At 36.6% G+C, this 20,874-nt stretch overlaps 1 protein-coding gene across 16 annotated transcripts in view; it reads left to right on the forward strand.

Annotated features, from left to right (window-relative positions):
- The first annotated feature begins 262 nt into the window (after positions 1 to 262).
- The window catches only part of POSTN (periostin), a 32,731-nt gene continuing 12,119 nt past the window's right edge, over positions 263 to 20,874 (forward strand). For 3 of the 16 annotated variants that reach the window (XM_064645820.1, XM_064645821.1, XM_064645827.1), the window contains exons 1-16: positions 264 to 474; positions 1,969 to 2,067; positions 6,138 to 6,202; positions 7,437 to 7,594; positions 8,195 to 8,359; positions 9,190 to 9,336; positions 10,255 to 10,396; positions 11,035 to 11,247; positions 11,408 to 11,542; positions 12,872 to 13,020; positions 13,481 to 13,617; positions 14,403 to 14,533; positions 16,988 to 17,118; positions 17,286 to 17,388; positions 17,778 to 17,845; positions 18,425 to 18,470. In XM_064645820.1, coding sequence (XP_064501890.1) covers positions 353 to 474; positions 1,969 to 2,067; positions 6,138 to 6,202; positions 7,437 to 7,594; positions 8,195 to 8,359; positions 9,190 to 9,336; positions 10,255 to 10,396; positions 11,035 to 11,247; positions 11,408 to 11,542; positions 12,872 to 13,020; positions 13,481 to 13,617; positions 14,403 to 14,533; positions 16,988 to 17,118; positions 17,286 to 17,388; positions 17,778 to 17,845; positions 18,425 to 18,470 — 2,011 coding nt within the window. In that variant the 5' untranslated portion in view covers positions 264 to 352. Of the gene's footprint in view, positions 475 to 1,968; positions 2,068 to 6,137; positions 6,203 to 7,436; positions 7,595 to 8,194; positions 8,360 to 9,189; positions 9,337 to 10,254; positions 10,397 to 11,034; positions 11,248 to 11,407; positions 11,543 to 12,871; positions 13,021 to 13,480; positions 13,618 to 14,402; positions 14,534 to 16,987; positions 17,119 to 17,285; positions 17,389 to 17,777; positions 17,846 to 18,424; positions 18,471 to 20,874 lie in introns of all 16 variants that reach the window. The other 13 variants (XM_064645818.1, XM_064645824.1, XM_064645830.1 and 10 more) reach the window with 8 other exon arrangements.

A 20,874-nucleotide genomic window follows, 5' to 3' on the forward strand; every position in this document is an offset into this window, starting at 1 on the left:
TCATGACCTCGGGATGCCTCAGTGCTATAAATACTAAACCGTAAGCCAAAGTATAAATTTCTCAAAATTTCTCTATTGTTGTGTCAGCAGAAAAAAATTATAAGCTCTCTGTAACAATGAAGAAATTAGCCAATCGGGGAATAAAAGGGGCTTATATGGTTAATGTATAGTACTAATTTAGGTTACTGAAGCTGGCAGCAAAAGCTGCAGTTCTCAGGAGGGTGGTACAAAGTTTCAAACTGATCCTGTGGTTCCCTCCCACCACCTTCTAACATGCATATAAATTGTCAGCTCTCCAATCCCTTTGCCACTTCTCTCTTCTAGACTTGCCAGAGGCAACAGAGGACTAAAGATGAAGATCTTTTTCTTATTCACCTTTTCCACTTTTTTGTTGTCTGCTTTTGAACAAGCAGCTGCTTTTGCTCACTATGACAAGATTTTAACTCATAGTCGAATAAGAGCACGCGACCAGGGGTGAGTAGCTGGCTTTTGTTTCTAATGTAAAGGAAGCTTGTTAATCTTTATTCTCCCCTTTCTTCTCGCATTATATTAAATGTGATTTTTCACTGTGACTTCTTACTGTCATTCAAGTAGAATTTTTTTTATGTTAATTTTACATGAATTGTTCTTAAATAAAAAGTTTTCCAGGGAGTTTCAAAAGGAGACAGAATTCTGTTAAACTTCACAAAAAGGAGACAAATCTCAAATCAGTATTTCTCAATGGATCAAATACATGAGATTCAGAATCACTGAAATTAATTATGGTTCATAATTAATGTGATGAGATGTCAGATATGTTTAATATATGTTTGAAAACTTTTGAATGGAGTTGACACCTATCCCACAGTATTTTCTCTTTTTATTCCATCCTAATGGAAATCATGAGCTCTATTCAAATGCTTTCTAACATGGGAACATATACTGGGAACCCTTTGTAAAACTTCTGTTCCCACTAGACCAGTGCGGCAAGCTGCTCAGCAGGGTTTCCAAAAGACAATGCTTACAAGCCAGGCTGTTTGGAGACACAGAAATAATTTGAACAGCTGGTGTCAGGGAGACACATGTGTCTAAATATATTTTCCTGTAGTCGTTCTTAAGCAAAAAACATCTTTTGAATAAGAACTTTTTACGATCCTATCTTCTTTTGCTGAATTCCCACTGCCTGCTACATACACACAATGAGCTTTTTGAATAAAAACGATTCACTGGCTTCCCAGTGATGCAAAATATATGTTCTAACTTTTGAACTGAGGAATTTTTCAATTGCAGAAGTATAAAAGTTAGGGACAAAATGCCTAATTGCACTGTGGAATTTGACCATAAGAAATTCCTCTTCTGTACACTACCATGCTAAGGAACATGTATTCCTCATCTGAAGTCTGTGACTTCTTTTATTTACATGCCAACTTACCCTTTGGTCCCCAGTAATTCCCAGAATGTTTATTTAGGTGCCTGCGGTAGTCCAAGGGGTTGGTAATCAAAATAGCTGATTGATTTACAGAAGACAGGGCTTCCTTCTACATAAAGAACAAGGCACTTTTCTTCCCCATCTCCTCACAACCTTCCGTTGCACAGATGTGTACAAGACAAAAACCTTAATGAAAAGAGCCTGATGGCATTCACCATGCAGTCCCTGGTGGCTGGTAATTCACTTTGCAGGGAGAAATGGAAGGCATACTGAGACTTGACTAGGCACAGCAGGTGATCACTGCCCACCAGAGACATAGGGTCAAACCAGAACGAAGGGGAAGCTTCTGTCACTGCAGGGAGGGTGGGCTCGCCAAGGAACCCAGCTGGGGAGTCCCTGCAGCTTGCACTGTGGTTGCTTGAAAACGCACCTGCCCTGGGAACTGAAGCCAGATGTTAATTTCTTGTTCAACAGAAACAGTATTTGCCACTATTTCATATAGAACTTTTACAGAAATGCACAGAAACTTCTTTTTAAAATGTTTCTCACTCCACCCATAGCCCCAATGTTTGTGCTCTTCAGCAAGTTATGGGAACAAAAAAGAAATACTTCAGCACTTGCAGAAACTGGTACCAGCAAGCCATCTGTGGAAAGAAAGCGTAAGTATGCTCTGCTTCCAACTGTTCCCTATTTATTGAGATAATACAATACACAGTTAGAAAACTCCTTTTCTCACAGACAAACTAACTGTTTGTAATTTATATTAGAATTTTTAGTTCTCCTCCAGGTGGCATTGAAATGCTGACTTCCCTTTTCCTTCACTGGACATGCTTCAGGGCATCAAAAGTACTTCAACTTTTCAGTAAAATCTGCCATATCACTGACTAGCACTAAATTTTATTCTACCACAAACATGTTGGGAAGAAGGGTGTTTCCTCAAAATGGCTCAGACTGAAACTTGGATGTTCTCAAAGGCAGTTTTGGAAAACAACCTACTCCTGTGGTTTTATTCCTAGATAAATGCCATGTCTTCCCATGAGAGAAAAGTCTGCTCTCAGAATAAATCTGACAGGGAGTTCATTACTTTGCTGAGCTCCAGAAGCAAAATGTGTTAAGCAGTGATAGATGCCTCCATGTGTTAGGAAAAATAATTTGAAACAATAAGCAGTTGAGATTCACTGAACTGAAATCAGGTGAAGACTTTATTCTAACTAGAATTCTGACTAGAATTTAGAAGAGTGTAATCTGTAAAACACTTTGAAGTGCCTGTGCAAGGACGTAAGAAAAAAGTCTGGTACAGCCAACCAGAGGAAGACATTGAGCAGTGGGAGTGGGTGGATTTCATCGTGAAAGTCTACACAAAACTATCACCTGCCTTCTCCCTCCTATTTTAACACTCCTACCATTTGAATAAGAATTTTTTACAATCCTATCTTCTTTTACCATTGTACCAAGCACTCACAGAGCAAGGACAAAGGAGGAAAAGAATGTGTGTGAGAGTAAGTTAAGTCATAGAACTCCTGAGAGCTGTTTGAGGGGGGTTCGTGGCTGTAATAGAGCATCTGTTATAACTTAGTCTTAGCTGTTAATGAGAGTGTTATACTCTGCATACTAAAAACAGAAACACAGACGTGACTGAAAAGGTTAGTGTAATAAGAATGCTAATCCGAAGGACAACACATCTTCCCATGTTAATATCTCCCTGTTAACAAGTCCTCCGTGATTTTTATATATGATCTATATAATGTTGAATGCTTTTATTATGTACATTCCTCTTCCACTGCTCTAAGTTTACAATCAGGACATAACTTACAGATTTGCTAAAATCAAAGCCTGTTGGACCAAAAGTCTTTCCACTGTTTCTCTGCAGTATTTTATCTCCATGCCAGCAAGGAGTAGAACCAGATGAGTCACAGAGCTGATTTGAATAAACTAAAATCTGTCTCCATTAGCCAAGAATAACAAGGACTTAAGGTAGTGTTGCTCTACCCTTTTCCTTTGGAACATGCTCCTTTGGATAAGGTCAGGACAACTTTGTGATAAAAAAACTCTGAACAATAACAACCCAAAAAAATAATCCCAAAACAGACAAACAAACAAACCCCTCCAAACCCCCAAGAATGCAGTCTTGCTTCTTATCTGAGTAATTGCTTTCTTTCTTTGGCCACCATCATATATTGAACTAGTAGGGATACAAATGAGATAACTTCTGATCTTGTATGAGGTGATACTTCCCCCGTGTACAGTGTCTACACACAAGTGGTACTGAGGAATTGCATCCTGCACTTAATTGTTGTAACATTATTGTGGTATGCTCCATACAAACCCCTTTTATCCCATCCCATCTTTCTCACGTTTTGAGAACAGCTAAAAAACTTAACTACAGAAAACTGTAAGGGAACATGAATAGTCTCAGTAGGAACTTACAGTAACCCTTGATCACTGAAAAGAAGCCTGAACTTTACACAACAATATATATATGGTAAAAAAAGGCACTGATCTTATGACGTGTGGCTGAAAAAGCATTTTCTTCTTAACTATATTTTTCAGCCAACTTCCTGTCTTTCATTAATTTTATCATTGTTGGATATGGTATGAAGACGAAACTTTCCATGTCTTACTCTGTGCTTATAACTCAGCTTCCTCGTTCCTTTTTTCAAGAGGTAATTAAGACCATGATCTTTCATAGTTTCCCATGGGATGAGGGGGAAAGCTTTTCTATTACAGGGAAGGAAAAAATATTTTCTCATGACAAAGCAGTTCACACAGTTGGGAGAACATTTTGGTTCCTATTCTGCTGCACAGTTTTCTTAAATCAGATTGTTATTTTTTTTTTTATTATTAACTTCTGGTAAGGATGCAAGAAGGAGTAGGAGTATAACGTTTATTACTAATTTGAAAATCTGTAGCCTAAATGGTACGTTATTCTTGCATTCAATAGAATACCCATTCACTGAATCGCTTTAAGGAAAGAGATGTACTAAAAAAACCTATACAAATACTTTCAGTGTATGGCTTTTCAGCTGAAAATATGCACATGGTAGCAGGGTGAATATGTCATGTATGTGTACGCATATGAGGGAATGGAGAAAAATATTTTCATAGCACAGAGAAATGAAAAATTGTGTTTAAAAATACACATTTTTAATCTTCACCACCTCTATCAGATTGCTTTCAATTATGGGATTATAATCCTCACTTTTATAATCATGCTTTGTAATGTTATTTTTCTTCCAGTCTACTTTTAATTTTTAATCTCTTCAAGTAGTTTGGATGGTGAAGGTATTGAGTCCAACTTTTCATTTGAATAAGCTCTTCATTTTAACGTGGTTGTGGTTAACCATTTGTCAGCTTTAGTTTATGCAAAATGAGAGAAGTGTACTCAGATGCCACCAAAGAGTCTAAAATTAAAACATGGACTGTAGTGGTAAAAACTTAGTAAAAACCTTCAAGGAATTAGTGTGCAGAACTTTTGAACTTCCAACATCAGCCACATCTATAAAAGTAAATCTATTAGGTAAAACAGTGCTGGCAATTTTTCCTTGTCATTGTAGTGTACCATATAGTGAACAATGTACTATAATTTCAAAAGTAATATCTGAAGTCTAATGTATTAAAGTTTATGGTTTAGACTTCAGTAAGTTTGTATAATTTGTTGGCCCTCCCTCTCCTGAGGAGCCAAATTCACCTCTGTGATGTCAGTGAATTTATACTTTCTTATGAGAGAGGAGAACTTTTCAAGTAGGCCTGTGGTAGAATTTTATTTCTGTCATAATAATTAAGAAGACATATGTCTTCCTAAGAAGACACACAATGTTAAATTGAACATGACAGTATACAGTTATCACCTGGTTTGCTATTATGTGTAGCTTACATGTATTTGAAAATGAGAGTATTTTATTGATATCATTATATAACAGTTCCTGAACCCCAAGTATTGCTAAATTCTTTGTGTGCTGTGATGACATACTTTTTTAACTCTGGTTTTTATTTCTTGTAGTCTGGTTTTCATCCTCACTATGTTTACCAGTGAACTTTTCCTTGTGTCCATCCATCTAGTCTTTAGTGACTTCCTTCTCTATAACCTGTTTTATGTCTGTTCTTAATTAGCTCTCTCCCTCATTCCTGAGCTGCTTCAAATTCTTCCTTGGAAAGCTGAGGCTCTCTTATCCCACTTTTTATTGCTATACAATCCACAAGGCCTTCTCTTAAATAAATACCTATTTAGTTCCTATAGCCAGTATGTAGGTGACCTCATGTAGTTCTGTCACTTTAATTTCTATTCCGTTCATTTAAATTTTTCGTTTTCCTTTACAACCCTTCTGTGAGTTTCCTTTAATGTTCTCACTTTTTTTTCTCTTTCTTCAATGTCATCTAATCTTTGCAACATAGAACAGATAAATTAATTTTCTTCAACTACTGTTCTAGTCACATCACCTTTTAGTACTCTACATGAGTACCACATGCCCTCCCATGTTCCTACCTAGTACTTAAATTTAATGATGGTAGTCACTCTGTAAATTCAAATTCAAATTCTTACATTTAGTAAATTTTGATCAATTTGTAGTCAATATAGAAAAGGCTGAATGACATAAAAAGGATGAATATCTGGAGAGTGTGTATTTTATAATGAAAAATTAATAATAAAAGATAAAAATTAGACTTAGCTAAAATTAGTATGTGCTTCTCTCGTATATTATTTAATTTGGCTTTTGTCTATATCACACAGAACTGTCTTATACGAGTGTTGTCCTGGCTACATGAAGATGGATGGTACAAGAGGATGTCCTGCAGGTATAAGCTTTTTTTCATATGGATAAATCAGTACATGGGAAGCAGTACAACACCAGAGATTTTCAAAGGTGGTCATCTTGAGAAATGATTGCCTCTTTTTCAGAATTATTGCCTGAGAATAGACAGCCTCATTTGTATATGGTCAACACAGTTGAAAATCAGCTAGCACTAAACTTATCATGCAGTTTAGGTTGAATTTCCCGACTCCTTCCCAATGCTGGATTGGTGAGGAATGACAGTGTCTTCAGTTCCCAAAGCTGCCAAAGTACTTTTATTCCTATTCCCATCAAATCCCAAAATAGCCTAAAACTTACCAGTGAGGTCAGAAAACCAGATGTAGCATATCTAAATTATTCCTTTTCCTGAAAAGACTTTATTCTAATTTAGTTGAAGACTCTTACAGGCTTTAACTAAGAAGGAGTGAAAATGAAGAAAGGAATTCTTGATTTCTCCTATTTATACTTTTCTGTTTTACATAAATAAAATTAATTTCAGCAAGAAAGAGTCATGGGAGAAGGAATATATTTCATAGCTTTGATCCCTGTGTCTGAACTAATCCTTTTGCATTCAACAATGCAGACACCAATTTGTTTAGATGAATTAATCTCCCTTCAGATTTTTACATTAGGATGAGGTCAGTCACACTCTAGAATTGTCTGCTCCTCTCCATAACCATAGAAAGAACCAACAACAACTAGATTGCATGCAAATGTCTCACTTCTCGATGCCTAAAATAAGGAGAGATAAATACTGTTCTCATGTAGTAGTGTTTTAACTGCGAGTCTATGGCCATTCTTACCCTCTGGATGAATCAATATGTTCACAAACTGGACAATGGAAGAAGAGCAAAAGGCTTCAGAAGATGAATTCTCCTCCATCATGACCAAAGGAGACTATCTTCATTTAAAGTTTTATGATGGAATTTACTCCTATATTCAACAGATAGCCTCTCATTTCTTTTTGGGCTAGTAAAAAGCACAACAGTTCTTCCAAAGAAAACCTTACAATATTCAGTATTGTTTGATCTAATTTTTCACTAAGCAATAAAAAAAAAATAAATAACAAGCAGATGTGTTTAGATGATTTTTGAGTATGTTGACAATCGAATTTTTAATCCAAGCACATTGCTTAATATGAATTTAAAAAGTTTTAACGCAATTGTCCAACAAAAAGAAACAAAATAAATTTGATCATGGATGACATTTACAGCATTCTTATTACATGTTTATTTTAGTTGCTCCTATTGATCATGTATATGGCACACTTGGTATTGTGGGAGCTACCTCCACACAGCAGTACTCTGACATATCAAAGCTGAGAGAAGAGATTGAAGGACGAGGATCATTCACTTTCTTTGCACCAAGCAATGAAGCCTGGGAGCAATTAAATTCAGTAAGTGTGTACACATGTATGAGTGAAAGTGTGTTTCTATTTCAACTAACATTTTAGCTGAAGCTAGTGTATGATAAAGTAGATTAGAAACAATATTGATATTTTAGACATAAAAGTATGTTGTGCAATTTATAATGAAACAATTTGCATGTTTAAAATACATTTCTGAAGCTAGAGAGGCCGAGTTTAATTTCAGGAGTACTAAGCAATCATAAATGTCTCTTATTTAAGAATCTGCATGAAAATAATAATATTGTTAGTGTTATTAACATAGTTTTGGGGAAACTTTTAGGAATTCCAGCAACTACATGATGTCTAGTTGTGCACTGTCAGTTTTTTAGGTATCCTTCTTTTAGTAATGGTTTTGATTAAATAAATATTGAATAAAAACTCCTCCAATGACTTGTCTATGATGAAGCGTTTTGTCTTCCATTTGTGAGCTAACCAGAAAGAAGGATCATTTAAGTAGAGCCAATTGATAGGCCTCAAAACTGTGTTTCCTAAAAGATGTTGAAAATTAAGGTAAAACAATATGTACGTGTTTTCTGAGTGGAAAAATGTTTCAAAGCTTCTAATTAATTAAATTCCTTTCTTCTTCAGGAAATTCACAGGAATTTGGTTTACAATGTAAATATTGAACTGTATAATGCTCTCCACCACCACATGCTAAATAAGCGCATGTTGACAAAAGATCTTAAAAATGGCTTGACTCTCGTGTCTATGTATAATGGCCAGAAATTGCTTATTAACCATTATCCTAACGGGGTAAGTCTATTTTATTTTTTCCTCTAATATATTTATTCAGTTATAGCCTTTATTTCCTTTATTTCCTTATATAGCTAGGAAAATAAGTTATGGAAACTGACCTAGCAAGTCAGTTGTGACCGGAAAAAATAAATAAATTTTCTCTTGAAGAAGTTTTGACTGCTGTTTAGACAAATCACTAAGAAAGAGTGAATAAACTTGTGCTGTTTAGAAATCAAAGTTCAAATGAGAAAAAACTTTCTTCATACAGGTCAAAGCCTTTTGTGGCCAAAATACATGATCATCATAAATTTGACAGCAAAATCTAGTATTAATCTCTATGTGTTTGCTAAATAATATTAAATCAGATATTTTATTTGAATTTGAGTACATGATAGGAACATTTAAGATTGTAGAAAACACACATCCATTATTTGTCTAGAAAAAATATAATTTTTATAAATGCTAGAAAACTTCCAGTTAAGTCACTCATCTTTGTTGCCTTAGATGCATCAAAATGTTTATGTTGGTCTACAGATTACATCAGTAAAAACCAATACAATCACCATATTAACGAGATATGGAAAACAAATGAGTATTATTGCAATGAAAAATAAAACATGAATAAGAAATCAATGTAACCTAAATAAGTCTGGTGTTACCTTTCCAGAAGATTAGCCAGACTTTCAAATCTTGCAAAATTTTACTTCAAATTTTAAAAAAAACCAACTGAAATACCAACAGTGAATACACCATGTACAATACATACATTTTCAGTCTGTAAGAATCGGGTTCCATGTTTATGATAAAATTAATGCTTAATCTTCTACTACTTTATTCTTCAAATCCAGGTTGTTACTGTTAACTGTGCCAGGATCATCCATGGCAATCAGATTGCTACCAATGGTGTTGTCCATGTCATTGATCGTGTCCTGACGGCTGTTGGAAATACCATTCAAGATTTCATTGAAGTCGAGGACGATCTTTCATCTCTTAGAGTAAGTGGACAAAAATAAAAGATCTTCTCTGTTTTTTTAGGTTTGTTTTTCCTTTTCTTATTTCTTTTCTATTTGTTTGTCATACCTGGAAGTATGAAGGCTTAGTTCAGTAAATTCAATTAAGAACTCCATCTAGTATTTCAAATCTAGCTATATAAAAAGTCAAAGTATATTTTACATAAGGAGCCTGCTTCTTCTCTTTTATGGATAAAGTAAGACCACATAAATACGATGGAGTGTGTCCTTGTACATAAAAAGTCTCTTCTCTTCGAACACTGAGGCAATGAAATGTGCGCATAAAGTTACAGTGTCTGGTGATTGATAATTTCAAATTGAATGATAAAAAATGGTAAAAGTACCAAATAAATTCCAGAATCTGGCTCATAGCAAGTTTTAGAGCATCAGTAGATGCACATAGGAAGGATTTTTCTTGCAGAGAGGAAGTATGATTTTTTCTGTCCAAGTTTCTATTTTTTCTTTCTCCTGGAGGATATGTCTGTGCAGCCATATCTGTCAGTGGGATTTCATGCTGCATGTTTAAAAAAAATGTGCCATTGTTTTGCAAATAACTGTTGTCCTTTTCCATTGTCCATCTCCAAAATAAATACAAATAGGTATTTTAAATGCAGAGGCATAAAACTGGAGAAGACCCTCTCAATCTCTCAAATACAGTCCATGACTGTTACAGGCAACCACAACATTTAAGCCCTTTAAAAATAGGAATATAAAAGCCAATCCTTTCTAGTCTTCAGTTGAAAAAGAAACCCTTTCTGTCCATTCAGTTTTTCATGTTTCTATAACACTGATCCTGGTCTATTGCTGAAGTAGCTGTGGTCATGAGGGGAAACTAGACAGATAATGTATTTTGGTAATATTTTAAATTATCAGTATAAAAAAACCCAAACAATTATTTTTTAGGCTGCTGCCATTACATCAGATGTCATGGATATTCTTGGAAGGCCTGGTCATTATACACTCTTTGCTCCTACTAATGAAGCTTTTGAGAGACTTCCAAGGGGAGTTTTAGAAAGGATCATGGGTGACAAAGTGTCTTCTGAGGGTATGTAACCTTTTTTGTGAATGAGAAATGCAGATGAGTGGATCAAGAGATAGAAACTGCATTATCTTAGTAGCTATGAAATTAAGCACCTCTACTTTCATCTGCCTAGGAGGAGTTATTTTTTCTGTCTGAGATTTTTCCTGTTGCCCTAAGGATTCAAACCCACCGAAAACTTAGTTTGAATTTAAAGGGTTTAAAGGGAACTGGGAAAATATAAGCATATTGATGTTCCTAATAGTTCAGTTCTGATAGACATTCCTGCCTCTATAAATGCAAGGCTTTCTGAATGTGGGGTTCTCTCACACCTTTGCATAGCCTGTAGAGTTCTGTACCCAGAGGTCCTTTTGGAACATGTCAGCAGTCACCACTCTGCCACATGCAGGTTGCAGCATAACCAGTAGAGTTTTCATAATACAAGGAATGCCAAATATTTTTGACCATAAATGTTGTTTAGATGCCTATAGTATAGTATCAATAACTTTGAAAAAAGTATCTATGAGTGCAAATATGCTAGCTAAGCTAGTACACTATTAGAAATTGTATAGATGTAATAATTTATCCCACACCTATATGTGAATTATATGTATACGAATACATGTCCAAACACACATATGAACTTCCTGCTCTTTTCTTTGCAGCTCTTGTGAAGTTCCACCTATTAAATACTCTCCAGTGTTCTGAAGCAGTCACAGGAGGAGCTGTCTATGAAACTTTGGAAGGAAACACTGTTGAAATTGGTTGTGATGGTGAAAGCCTGACTGTGAATGGAGTGAAAATGGTGAAACGCAAAGATATTGTGACAAGCAATGGCGTTATCCATCTCATTGATCAAGTGCTAATTCCTGATTCTGGTCAGTTATGTGTATAAAAAACTTCTTACCCAGAAGATATTTTCTACAATCTTACCTCGATTCCCTCAGATATATAGTTATGGATAAGCACAGAGAATACAAATCAGGAATAGGAGGAAATTATGTGTTAAAATACCTTTTCCTGTTCCTTTATTTGCAGCAAAACAAGTCATTGAGCTTGGAGGTGCCCAGCAGACTACTTTTACTGACCTGGTGGCACAGCTAGGTCTGGCATCTTCTCTGAGACCAGAAGGCCAATACACTCTCCTGGCACCTCTGAATGGTGCTTTCTCAGGTTAGTAGCACTAAAAGATTGTCAGAATAAACAAGAATGTATGCTACCCTGACAGTTTTCCAAATCACTTCCAGCACTTGTTCTAACTCTTAGAGTGCCATAGCCAAATAGAGATACTCATCCTTTTAAATTACACACCATGCAGAAAGGCAAAACAAACCTAACCACCAGACCACACAGCTTGTTTTCAGTCATATCATTTGCTAATGGAAATAGTATCACTAAAATAAGATACAAAATATGTACAGACAGGTTCTGTGGGAACCTTAATCTTTGCATTGCTTCCATTATATTCACAACATATTTGTTCTCAAAAAATTTATACAATGTTGTGGTTTAACTCCAGCCAACAACTAAGTACTACACAGCCAATAATCACTCCCTCTTTCCCCTGCACTGGGATGGAGAAGAGAATCAGGGTAATTAAAAAAAAAAAAATCACACTTAAAAAAACCTCATAGGTTTAGATAAGAACAATTTAATAATAAAGATATAATTAAAACCCAAGAGAAACAAGTCATGCACAGTACAATTGCTCCCCACCTGCTCACTGATGCCCAGTCAGTGATTGACCCCTTCTGGCCAGCTCCCCCAAGTTTATACTGGACATGACTTTCTATGGTATGGAATATCTCTTTGGCCAGTTAAGGTCATCTGTCTGGGATATGCTCCCTCCAGCTTCTTGTGCACCTGTTCGTTGGCAGAGCAAGAAACACTGAGATGTCCTTGATTTAGGGTAAGCGCTACTTAGCAATAACCAAAACATCAGTGTGTTACCAATATTATTCTTATACTAAATCCAGAACACAGCAGGAAGAAAATTAACTCTATCCCAGCCAAAAGCAGGACATACAAGAAAGTTAGTACATTAAAGCAGAGAGAAACTAATACAAATATACTATAAAGCAGGTGTTTGTACATTTGCACAGGTGACTACATGAGCATCTTGCCTTTCCGCAAAGAATTTGAGTGTTTACTCACCACCATAGAAGCAAATTTGGATAGGTTTTAAGGTGCACATGCAGAAAGGAATAGTTCTATTAAGAACTGTAGCAGTAATTCAGAAGATGGATCAGACCCATGTATAAGTCATCAGCCCTATTAGTTATAGTAATTAGTCAGGGCTATGTCAAAAGTTCATTACTCAATTTAAGGAATGGCCATTTGCAGGAACTACTTAACAATTCATTTTCTGTGTACACAGACCTGTCCAAGCTTTAACTTAAGCATTTCGAAGTAAGATTCTGTATTTCCATAGTCTTTTAACTTTATCTCAATGAAAATTCACTATATAGATTACTATATATTGATATCTAAATGACTTTGTAGATGACACCTTAAGGCTGGATGAACGTCTTCTTAGAACAATCCTGCAGAATCACATTATAAAAGTGAAAGTTGGGCTCAATGAACTGTACAATGGACAAGAGCTGGAAACAATTGGAGGAAAACTACTTAGAGTCTTTGTATATCGCACAGTAAGTGAATGGGGCCTTCTAACGATATATATCCCAACTATGAATATGGAGAGTCAATAAAAGGCAAAGCTGAATGAAACTCCCCAACATTTACCATTATGACTATCTAGCAAAAAAATCTTTAAATTTTTAAGGTAGGAAAAAAAGAAAATCTGATCTTTCTTAATTGGAATTTTGTTAGCATGGAAAACTCTTTGGGAAAACATAACAGGATTTCAGATTTGGCACTTCACTGCTTACAAATGTTTAAGGCTAGTTTTAGAACTAATTAAGAACATTCTCAAGGGAAACAAAATTCAAGTTCTGAAATATTTGCACCATGTTATTTTACTCTAGGTTTTGCTACTTTCTCAAGCAATGCCAAATTTCCTGGCAAGAACATGCAATTTTACTGTAGGAAATACTCGAGTGTTATTTTTAACATTGTGGAAATAGCTATATTTGTTTGTCTTTTATTAAGGCTGTATGTATTGAAAATTCATGCATGGTCAGAGGAAGTAAAGAAGGAAGAAATGGCTTTATTCATGTCTTCAGACAGATCATCAATCCAGCAGAAAAGACATTGCATGAAATGCTAAGAAATGATAAGCGTTTTAGGTGAGTCTCAGTTTTGACAGCACTAAGAATTTCCTGCAGAGAGTAACTGTCTATACAACACAGCTGATCTGAGAAAAAATTATGCACTGAGTTTGTGAGTCATTGGATTTTAGAGGGCAAGGAGGGCAGGGAAGGGCTTATTGCCTACTCAAACAAAAAAAAAAAAAACAACACGTGAGTAGAAAAAAAACATGTAGGTGAAAAAAAAAAGTGTTCTCCAGCTGTGTGCTGGAAAGTCTCCCACACTCTGTGCTAGAATGGTTGTTAATGGCACACAGGAGTCAATAAGATGACGGAATGAAAGGCATAAGAGGACAAAGGGAATTGGATGATACATCCAGAGCTGCATGTGCAGGGGAGTCTGGAGTTTTAATTATTGGGCGGTACTATTCCATATGGGTGCAGCATGATTGCATACCTTTCTAGTATGTATTTTTGTCCCTTTCCTGCAAGTATCCCAATACTCCTAGAAAGAGCAAGTAACCTTTACATCCTCCTTTCATCTCTTTGATCTGTGATGTTTTTATTTGATGAATCCTGCTGTGATCCAAGCTGCCAATATTTTTTTTTCCACTGTCTGCTACTCTTAAGACTGTCTTATTTTATTATCTTGTTTTTTCTTTCTCATTTTCCTCCTTCACTATCTTAATTCCTGGGGAATAGTTAAAGAGTTTGAAGATTAATGTACTATCAGAAAAAAATGAGGGAACTAGGTACCTGCACTCAATTGTAGTTACTACATTTTAACAAGATGTGTTTGTGGTTTGTCTGTTTGTTGCAAACAGCATTTTCCTCAGTCTGGTGAAAGCTGCAGATTTAGATGATGTTCTGTCACAGCCTGGAGAATGGACTCTGTTTGTTCCAACTAATGATGCCTTTAAAGGTTTGACTGATGACGATAAGGATATATTGATAAGTAAGTAACATGAGAAAACTAGAATTATAAGCAAGGGTCAAATTGATTGGAAAGGAAGCTAATGCACTTCTTACACAGAAGCTGCCTGATGAAACAGTTTACCTTTTGCATAGAACAGTTTATAGTACTTCCCTAAATTATTTCCTTCTTGGGGGTAGAGAAAATATCTTTTTGGAAAGAAGCATCCAACCTGAATTTAAACTTCACTCCTTAATATCTTGTTCCATGGTCTTACTACCTTCTAAGTTAGAATCTTCATTCATTTTATTACCCTCAACTTGTCATCATTCAACCTTGCTAATAGCTTTTTTAAGATGGAAATTCTGTTCTATCATATTTCTTTTCTAGTTGTAATTATTGCATCAAAAGATATTTAGTGTTGACTTTTGCTATCTTTCCTTACCTTTGTTTCCACCCAGTGATCTCTGATAGCACCTGTGCTCTCCAAGTAAAATATTGAGTATCTTTTGCTACATGTCAATGCAAGTAATTTCTTTCCATCTAACACGTCCAAACTCTGGAATGTTATAGATTTTTTGCAAGATTTAAAACTAGTTTATTTAATGTCATGCTTTATTTCCATAAGAGAAGAAATGCACAGTGAATACTTCAAATCTCCTGCAGAATTTCTGACTGGAGGGGTAGACTGTAGCCACAGCACTATAAATAATTTTTTGTTTATTTAAAAGTAATGTGAATGTGGCCTGTGCACAAGGCAGAAGGAGCGGTTGCCGCATCCAGGTCAGTATATTTTCCATTCCTGTACTTCTCAGATGAAAGCTTAAAGACGTGGAGCCAAACCCCATGAATTCTTAATTACTTGGAAGACTTTGTTCAGAGTATTGATAAAAAGCAACCCCAGCTTTTGCAGCCCTTAACTCACTAATGAAGCACTGGGAATTTAAATTATCTCTTCAACCCTTTAAAGTTCTGGTAGTGGTCTAAGTTGCTTTCTAGTGTGGTGTGTCTCTAGTTTAACCAATAGCCTAGATGACTCTCATTAGGCAGTTATAAAAGGAAATGAAGCGTGTCACAAGGCTGTGAACCGAAGCAACTGGATAAATGCCATTGTTCCATTTGTATTGTACTATGTAGTTACTTTATTAACTAAGATTGAGTTTATGAGGTTCATTGTTTTTGTCTTCAATTCACAACTTGAAGTTGTACTCAAGGCCAATGTCATTTTGGATTAATTTTGTAGTTAAAAATAAAATTATATTTGCCATTCTGCTTTTCAAGTGGCTTTATGTATCATCTTTTCCTATCATTGTGACTCAGTTTATTTTGCTTTCCTTGTCCCTGATTATTTTTTTTGCAGCAGGATGTCTAATTTTTTGTCAGTTTACTTTCTAGAATTCCATCCTGGTGTTCTTTTAAGATATTATGTTGCTTTCTCCTTTAAAATTAAATTTAGAAATATATAATTTTTTAAGGAATATAAAGAAATACTTTGTTAATCTGTGAGAAAGACACAAAGATTATTTTAACCAGTAACCATTGTGGCATAGAACAAAGTTAATCTGATAGTCTGTGAAAACTTCTTTGGAGTGGCCATGTTTAGGCTCTGTATGTAACTTGATGCTATCTATGAATGTTCCAGTCACAAAATCTTGGCTAATTTTATAAGGAAGAAAAATATCATTTAATTGCACTATGATAATAAAGTAAATTGCAGTACTATCAGTGATTAGGGCAAAACACAGGAAAAAAAGAAGGAAAATGTTTCCTGAAAGAGACATTAGGAAAAAAAAAAAGACCAGATAGGATTTCCATTCCTTTTTTATCAAGGCTGAAACTCCTAATAGCAATCAATATCAGCAGGTAATGCTAGTATTAAACTTAGAATGGTCCATATTCCATGTAATGGTAAGCATATGTGCTTTAAAGCTGCTCTGCTTGGAACCCTGTCTCCTGAGGACATTATGGGGTTTTCTACAGCCCATTCTATGCCTTTTAACCTCTATGACCCAGAGCACCAGGGAGCCCTATCAGGACATTAACTTGGGCTCCAGGATTCATTTGCTTTTTAAGACAGTCTTGATTGGATTTTTTCTCTTTTCATCCCAAATAGGAATGTCAAACTTTAAAATATGGAAATCATCCCTAAAATTGGGTGGTTTTCCCCTTTCTCAACTTCTCCAAGCTGCATCTGTTCTCTGTAAGAACAGAAAAAAACAGCACTTCTAACTGCTCCACGGACTGCTTTTCTGTTCTTTTGCATAAGGTTTCTTATAAGATCTTTATGATTATGTTCTGAGTGCCTTTTTGTCATATGGGTGACTTGTTTCCATTTACCACCATTTTAACACATTCAAATTGTATATGTTCATGGTACTATCATTCATATTAAGCATAATTCCAGCTCAAGCCTGTATGAATCCTTAGAATTTCCAAAAAGAACAATAGCTTACCATTTAATTTTTATTCCTATTTTTCTTTTTTGTTTTTATATAGGAGACAAAAATGCTCTCAGGAATATTCTTCTTTACCACTTGACACAAGGAGTTTTCATTGGAAGTGGCTTTGAGCCTGGTGTGACAAATATTCTTAAAACCATCCAAGGAGGGAAACTCTACTTGAAAACAGTTAAGCATTGAAAAAATCTCCCTGCTACAGCCTTGTAATAGGGATTTGACATTTCATGTCTATCCACATTATGGAGTGGGATGCAATTCTACAAATGTCATAGTAGGGTTTGGGGTTGTTTTTTAATGTCCCTGATAACTTGGGTTCTCTTTTGATCCTTTATCAGGTGAACGATACTCTTCTGGTTAATGAACTGAAATCAAGAGAATCTGATCTCATGGCAACAAATGGTGTAATTCATGTCATTGACAAACTCCTATATCCAGCAGGTGAGTATTATGTCATGGAATTTATACATAATCCTTTAAATCTATTTACATGTTATGTAGCTGAAATAACTTTAAAAAGTTAATTAATTTAAAGATAAAATTCTTATGTGGATATGAAATAGAAAACTTACCTCACTGCTAATTTTGTGGAAGAACCTCACTTGAAACCATGGCAATTTTTTTTAAATTTTATGAAAGTCAAATATATGGAAGACAAGACTAGCCATAGACTATCTTTTCCACTGATATGGAAGAATATATATACAATATATATACAACTGCATGCTTATGTGAGTGTTTAAGAATGATTACATCTCCTGATCTCTGTAAATGAAAGTAAAATGCACACAGTTATATATTTCCTCTTACATGCCTATTTCTTTTGTCAGACCTGCCTGTTGGAAATGATCAGCTGCTCACAATCCTGAAGAAGTTGATTAAGTACATTCAAATTAAGGTACTCTTTCAGTAATTATCCATTCATACTTATGGCAAGATCTGGGAAACTGTGTACATTATAATTCATAAGTGATTCTCTAGTCCTTTCTCCAGCAGACAACGCATTCAATAGCTCCCAATTACCCAAATATAATCACAAATCATACACTGCACTCAAGACTTAGACTTTATGTTTTTCAGTGCCAAATAGTTGTAGAATATTTGCATTTGGATAACCCCAGTGTGAACTTGCCTAAATCTGCTCTTTGGTTCAGGTACAATTTATCACTCTTGGAAAATAAATCACTTCTAAATCCTTGAGGCAATTGCTCTTTAGAAAGAGTACTGAGTGGCTAAATTTTTTTGTCATTAAAGCCATCAGCATCAACAGCCTGTGAGGAAAAGTAGGCATCCTTATCTATCTCAGCTATGCTCTTGAGACTACATTGTCCCTCTACAATGGATGACAGAATCCAGACAAATAGCACCACCTAACTTTTAGGTCAATGAAGCAGTGAATCCTACCCACACTCACTAGGAAACTGTAATGCAAGTGCTACTTCTCCTAAATTTTACAATTGATTTTCTGTTTTTATAGTTTGTTCGTGACAGTACCTTCAAAGAGATTCCACTGACGTTTTACAGTAAGTTCATTTTAAATACTTCCAGATGGGTTTGAGAATTCTTTTTAGATGTTGCCAATTCCAATTTGGAATTGTACATCTCTTTTTAAAAGAAAGTAGTTTCTTGGAGAGTAAGATGTGCTGATGAAGCAAAGGAAGAGAAAGACTCAAAGCAGAATGTTTCTGGCTGTTGTGAGACTGTATGTATTTTTTCCCTTTCCAGATGTGTGACTGGAAAATAACCCTGAAGTAAGCTATTCAGATTCTTTGGGGTAGGCAAGATACATACGGAAAAGATTGGTTTTCTATTTTTAGCCAAGGTTCAGTGTTTGATGCACAGCAAAGTTGTACTGCCTCTCTCTCCAAGACTTAGCATTGTACTTGCTCTCCAAGATGCAACATTGTGACATTGTCTCCCACAGCATACTCATGAAAAAGCTGGCAGCCCATGGCTTGGACAGGGGCACTCTGTGCTGAGTTAAGAACTGGCTGGAGAACCGGACCCAGAGAGTGGTGGTGAATGGTGCTGCATCCAGTTAGTGCCCCCCAGGGATCTGTATTGGGCCCAGTTCTATTTAATATCTTTGTTGATGATTTAGATGAGGGGATTGAATCCACCATCAGCAAATTTTTAGATGACACTAAGCTAGGGGGGAGTTGATCAGCTGGAAGGCAGGAGGGCTCTTCAGAGGGACCTGGACAGACTGGCACGGATCAGGAACAGTGTGGCCAGCAGGACCAGGGAAGTGATTCTTCCCCTGTACTCAGCACTGGTGAGGCCACACCTTGAGTACTGTGTCCAGTTCTGGTCCCCTCAGTTCAGGAAGGATATTGAGGTGCTGGAGCAGGTCCAGAGAAGAGCAACGAGGCTGGTGAAGGGACTGGAGCACAAGTCCTATGAGGAGAGGCTGAGGGAGCTGGAGTTGTTCAGCCTGGAGAAGAGGAGTCTCAGGGGAGACCTCATCACTCTCTACAACTACCTGAAAGGAGGTCGTAGCCAGGTGGGGATTGGTCTCTTCTCCCAGGCAGCTATCAGTAAGGCAAGAGGGCATGGTCTTAAGCTGTGCCAGGGGAGGTTTAGGTTAGATATTAGGAAGAAATTCTTTACAAAGAGGGTAATCAGGCATTGGAATGGGCTGCCCAGGGGAGTGGTGGATTCTCCATCCTTGGGGTTTTTTAAGATGAGATTGGATGTGGCACTTAGTGCCATGGTCTAGTAACCACGGCGGTTGTGGATCAAGGGTTGGACTTGATGATCTCAGAGGTCCTTTCCAACCTGGTTGATTCTATGATTCTATGATTGACCAAACTGTGCACTGAGATCCTTCCTTTTTCATAAATACTTCCAGAGGGACAGAATGTATGGGTTCCATCTGTTTCCCAGATGTGCAAGTGTGATGCTTGTATGGGAGACAGTTTTTCTGATTATTTTCTCTTTAGGGAGTAAATATAAAAAAGGATCCCTTTTTGCTCTCTTGCAGCCTTTCTCAGTGTTTGCATTTAGTTTCTTCATAGAAAGTAGAACCTGTTGAAACAAACTGTTAGAAGACAAAGATTCTGCTGAAACTTTGGCTTGTGAAGCAAGGTGAATTTAGACAAATGACAAAAATTTCTGTGGGGTTCTACTAACATTTTGCAGTAGAAACGAAAACCATCACATTAGGCTTTTATAAGTTGAGAATGGACATATTGAAGTTAAAAAGCTCTCAGAATAAAACATGGAATAATCTACCTTGATGACAAGTTGAATATGAGTCAGCAGTGCCCTGGCAGCCAGGAGGGCCATCTGCGTCCTGGGGGGCATCAGGCACAGCATCTCCAGCCGGTCTAGAGAGGGGATGGTCCCACACTGCTCTGCACTGATACAGTTTTGGGCACCACGATACAAGAAGGGCATCAAAATGTTAATATCCCTCCTCTGCCCAGTGTCCAGAGGAGAGTGACCAATATGATGAAAGATCTTGAGGTCAAGACTTATAACGAGTGGGCAAGGTCACTTGACTTGTTCAGTTTGGATAAGAGAAGGCTGAAGAGTGACCTCATTGCTGAGCAATGACCTCATGGCAGCCTGCACCTTCCCCAAGGAGGGCAGCAGAGGGGGACATGCTGATCTCCTCTCTCTGGTGACCAATGACAGGACATGAGGAAATGGAATGAAGCTGCATCAGGGGAAGTTCAGACTGGATGTTAGGAAAAGGTTCTTCACCCAGAGGCTGCTTGGTTGCTGGAATAAGCTTCCCAGGAAAGTGGTCACAGCACCAAGCCTGATAGAGTTCAAGGAGCTTCTGGACAACACTCTTAGTCATATGGTTTAGTCTTAGGTAGTCCTCGGAGAAGGGAGTTGGACTTGTTGATCCTTATGGGTCTCTTCCAACTCGAGATATTCTACCTCCCATGGCCAGTGAGAGCAGCACAAGAAGCAATG

This window comes from Pseudopipra pipra, chromosome 2 (assembly GCF_036250125.1).
Source record: "Pseudopipra pipra isolate bDixPip1 chromosome 2, bDixPip1.hap1, whole genome shotgun sequence".
Lineage (NCBI taxonomy): Eukaryota > Metazoa > Chordata > Aves > Passeriformes > Pipridae > Pseudopipra > Pseudopipra pipra.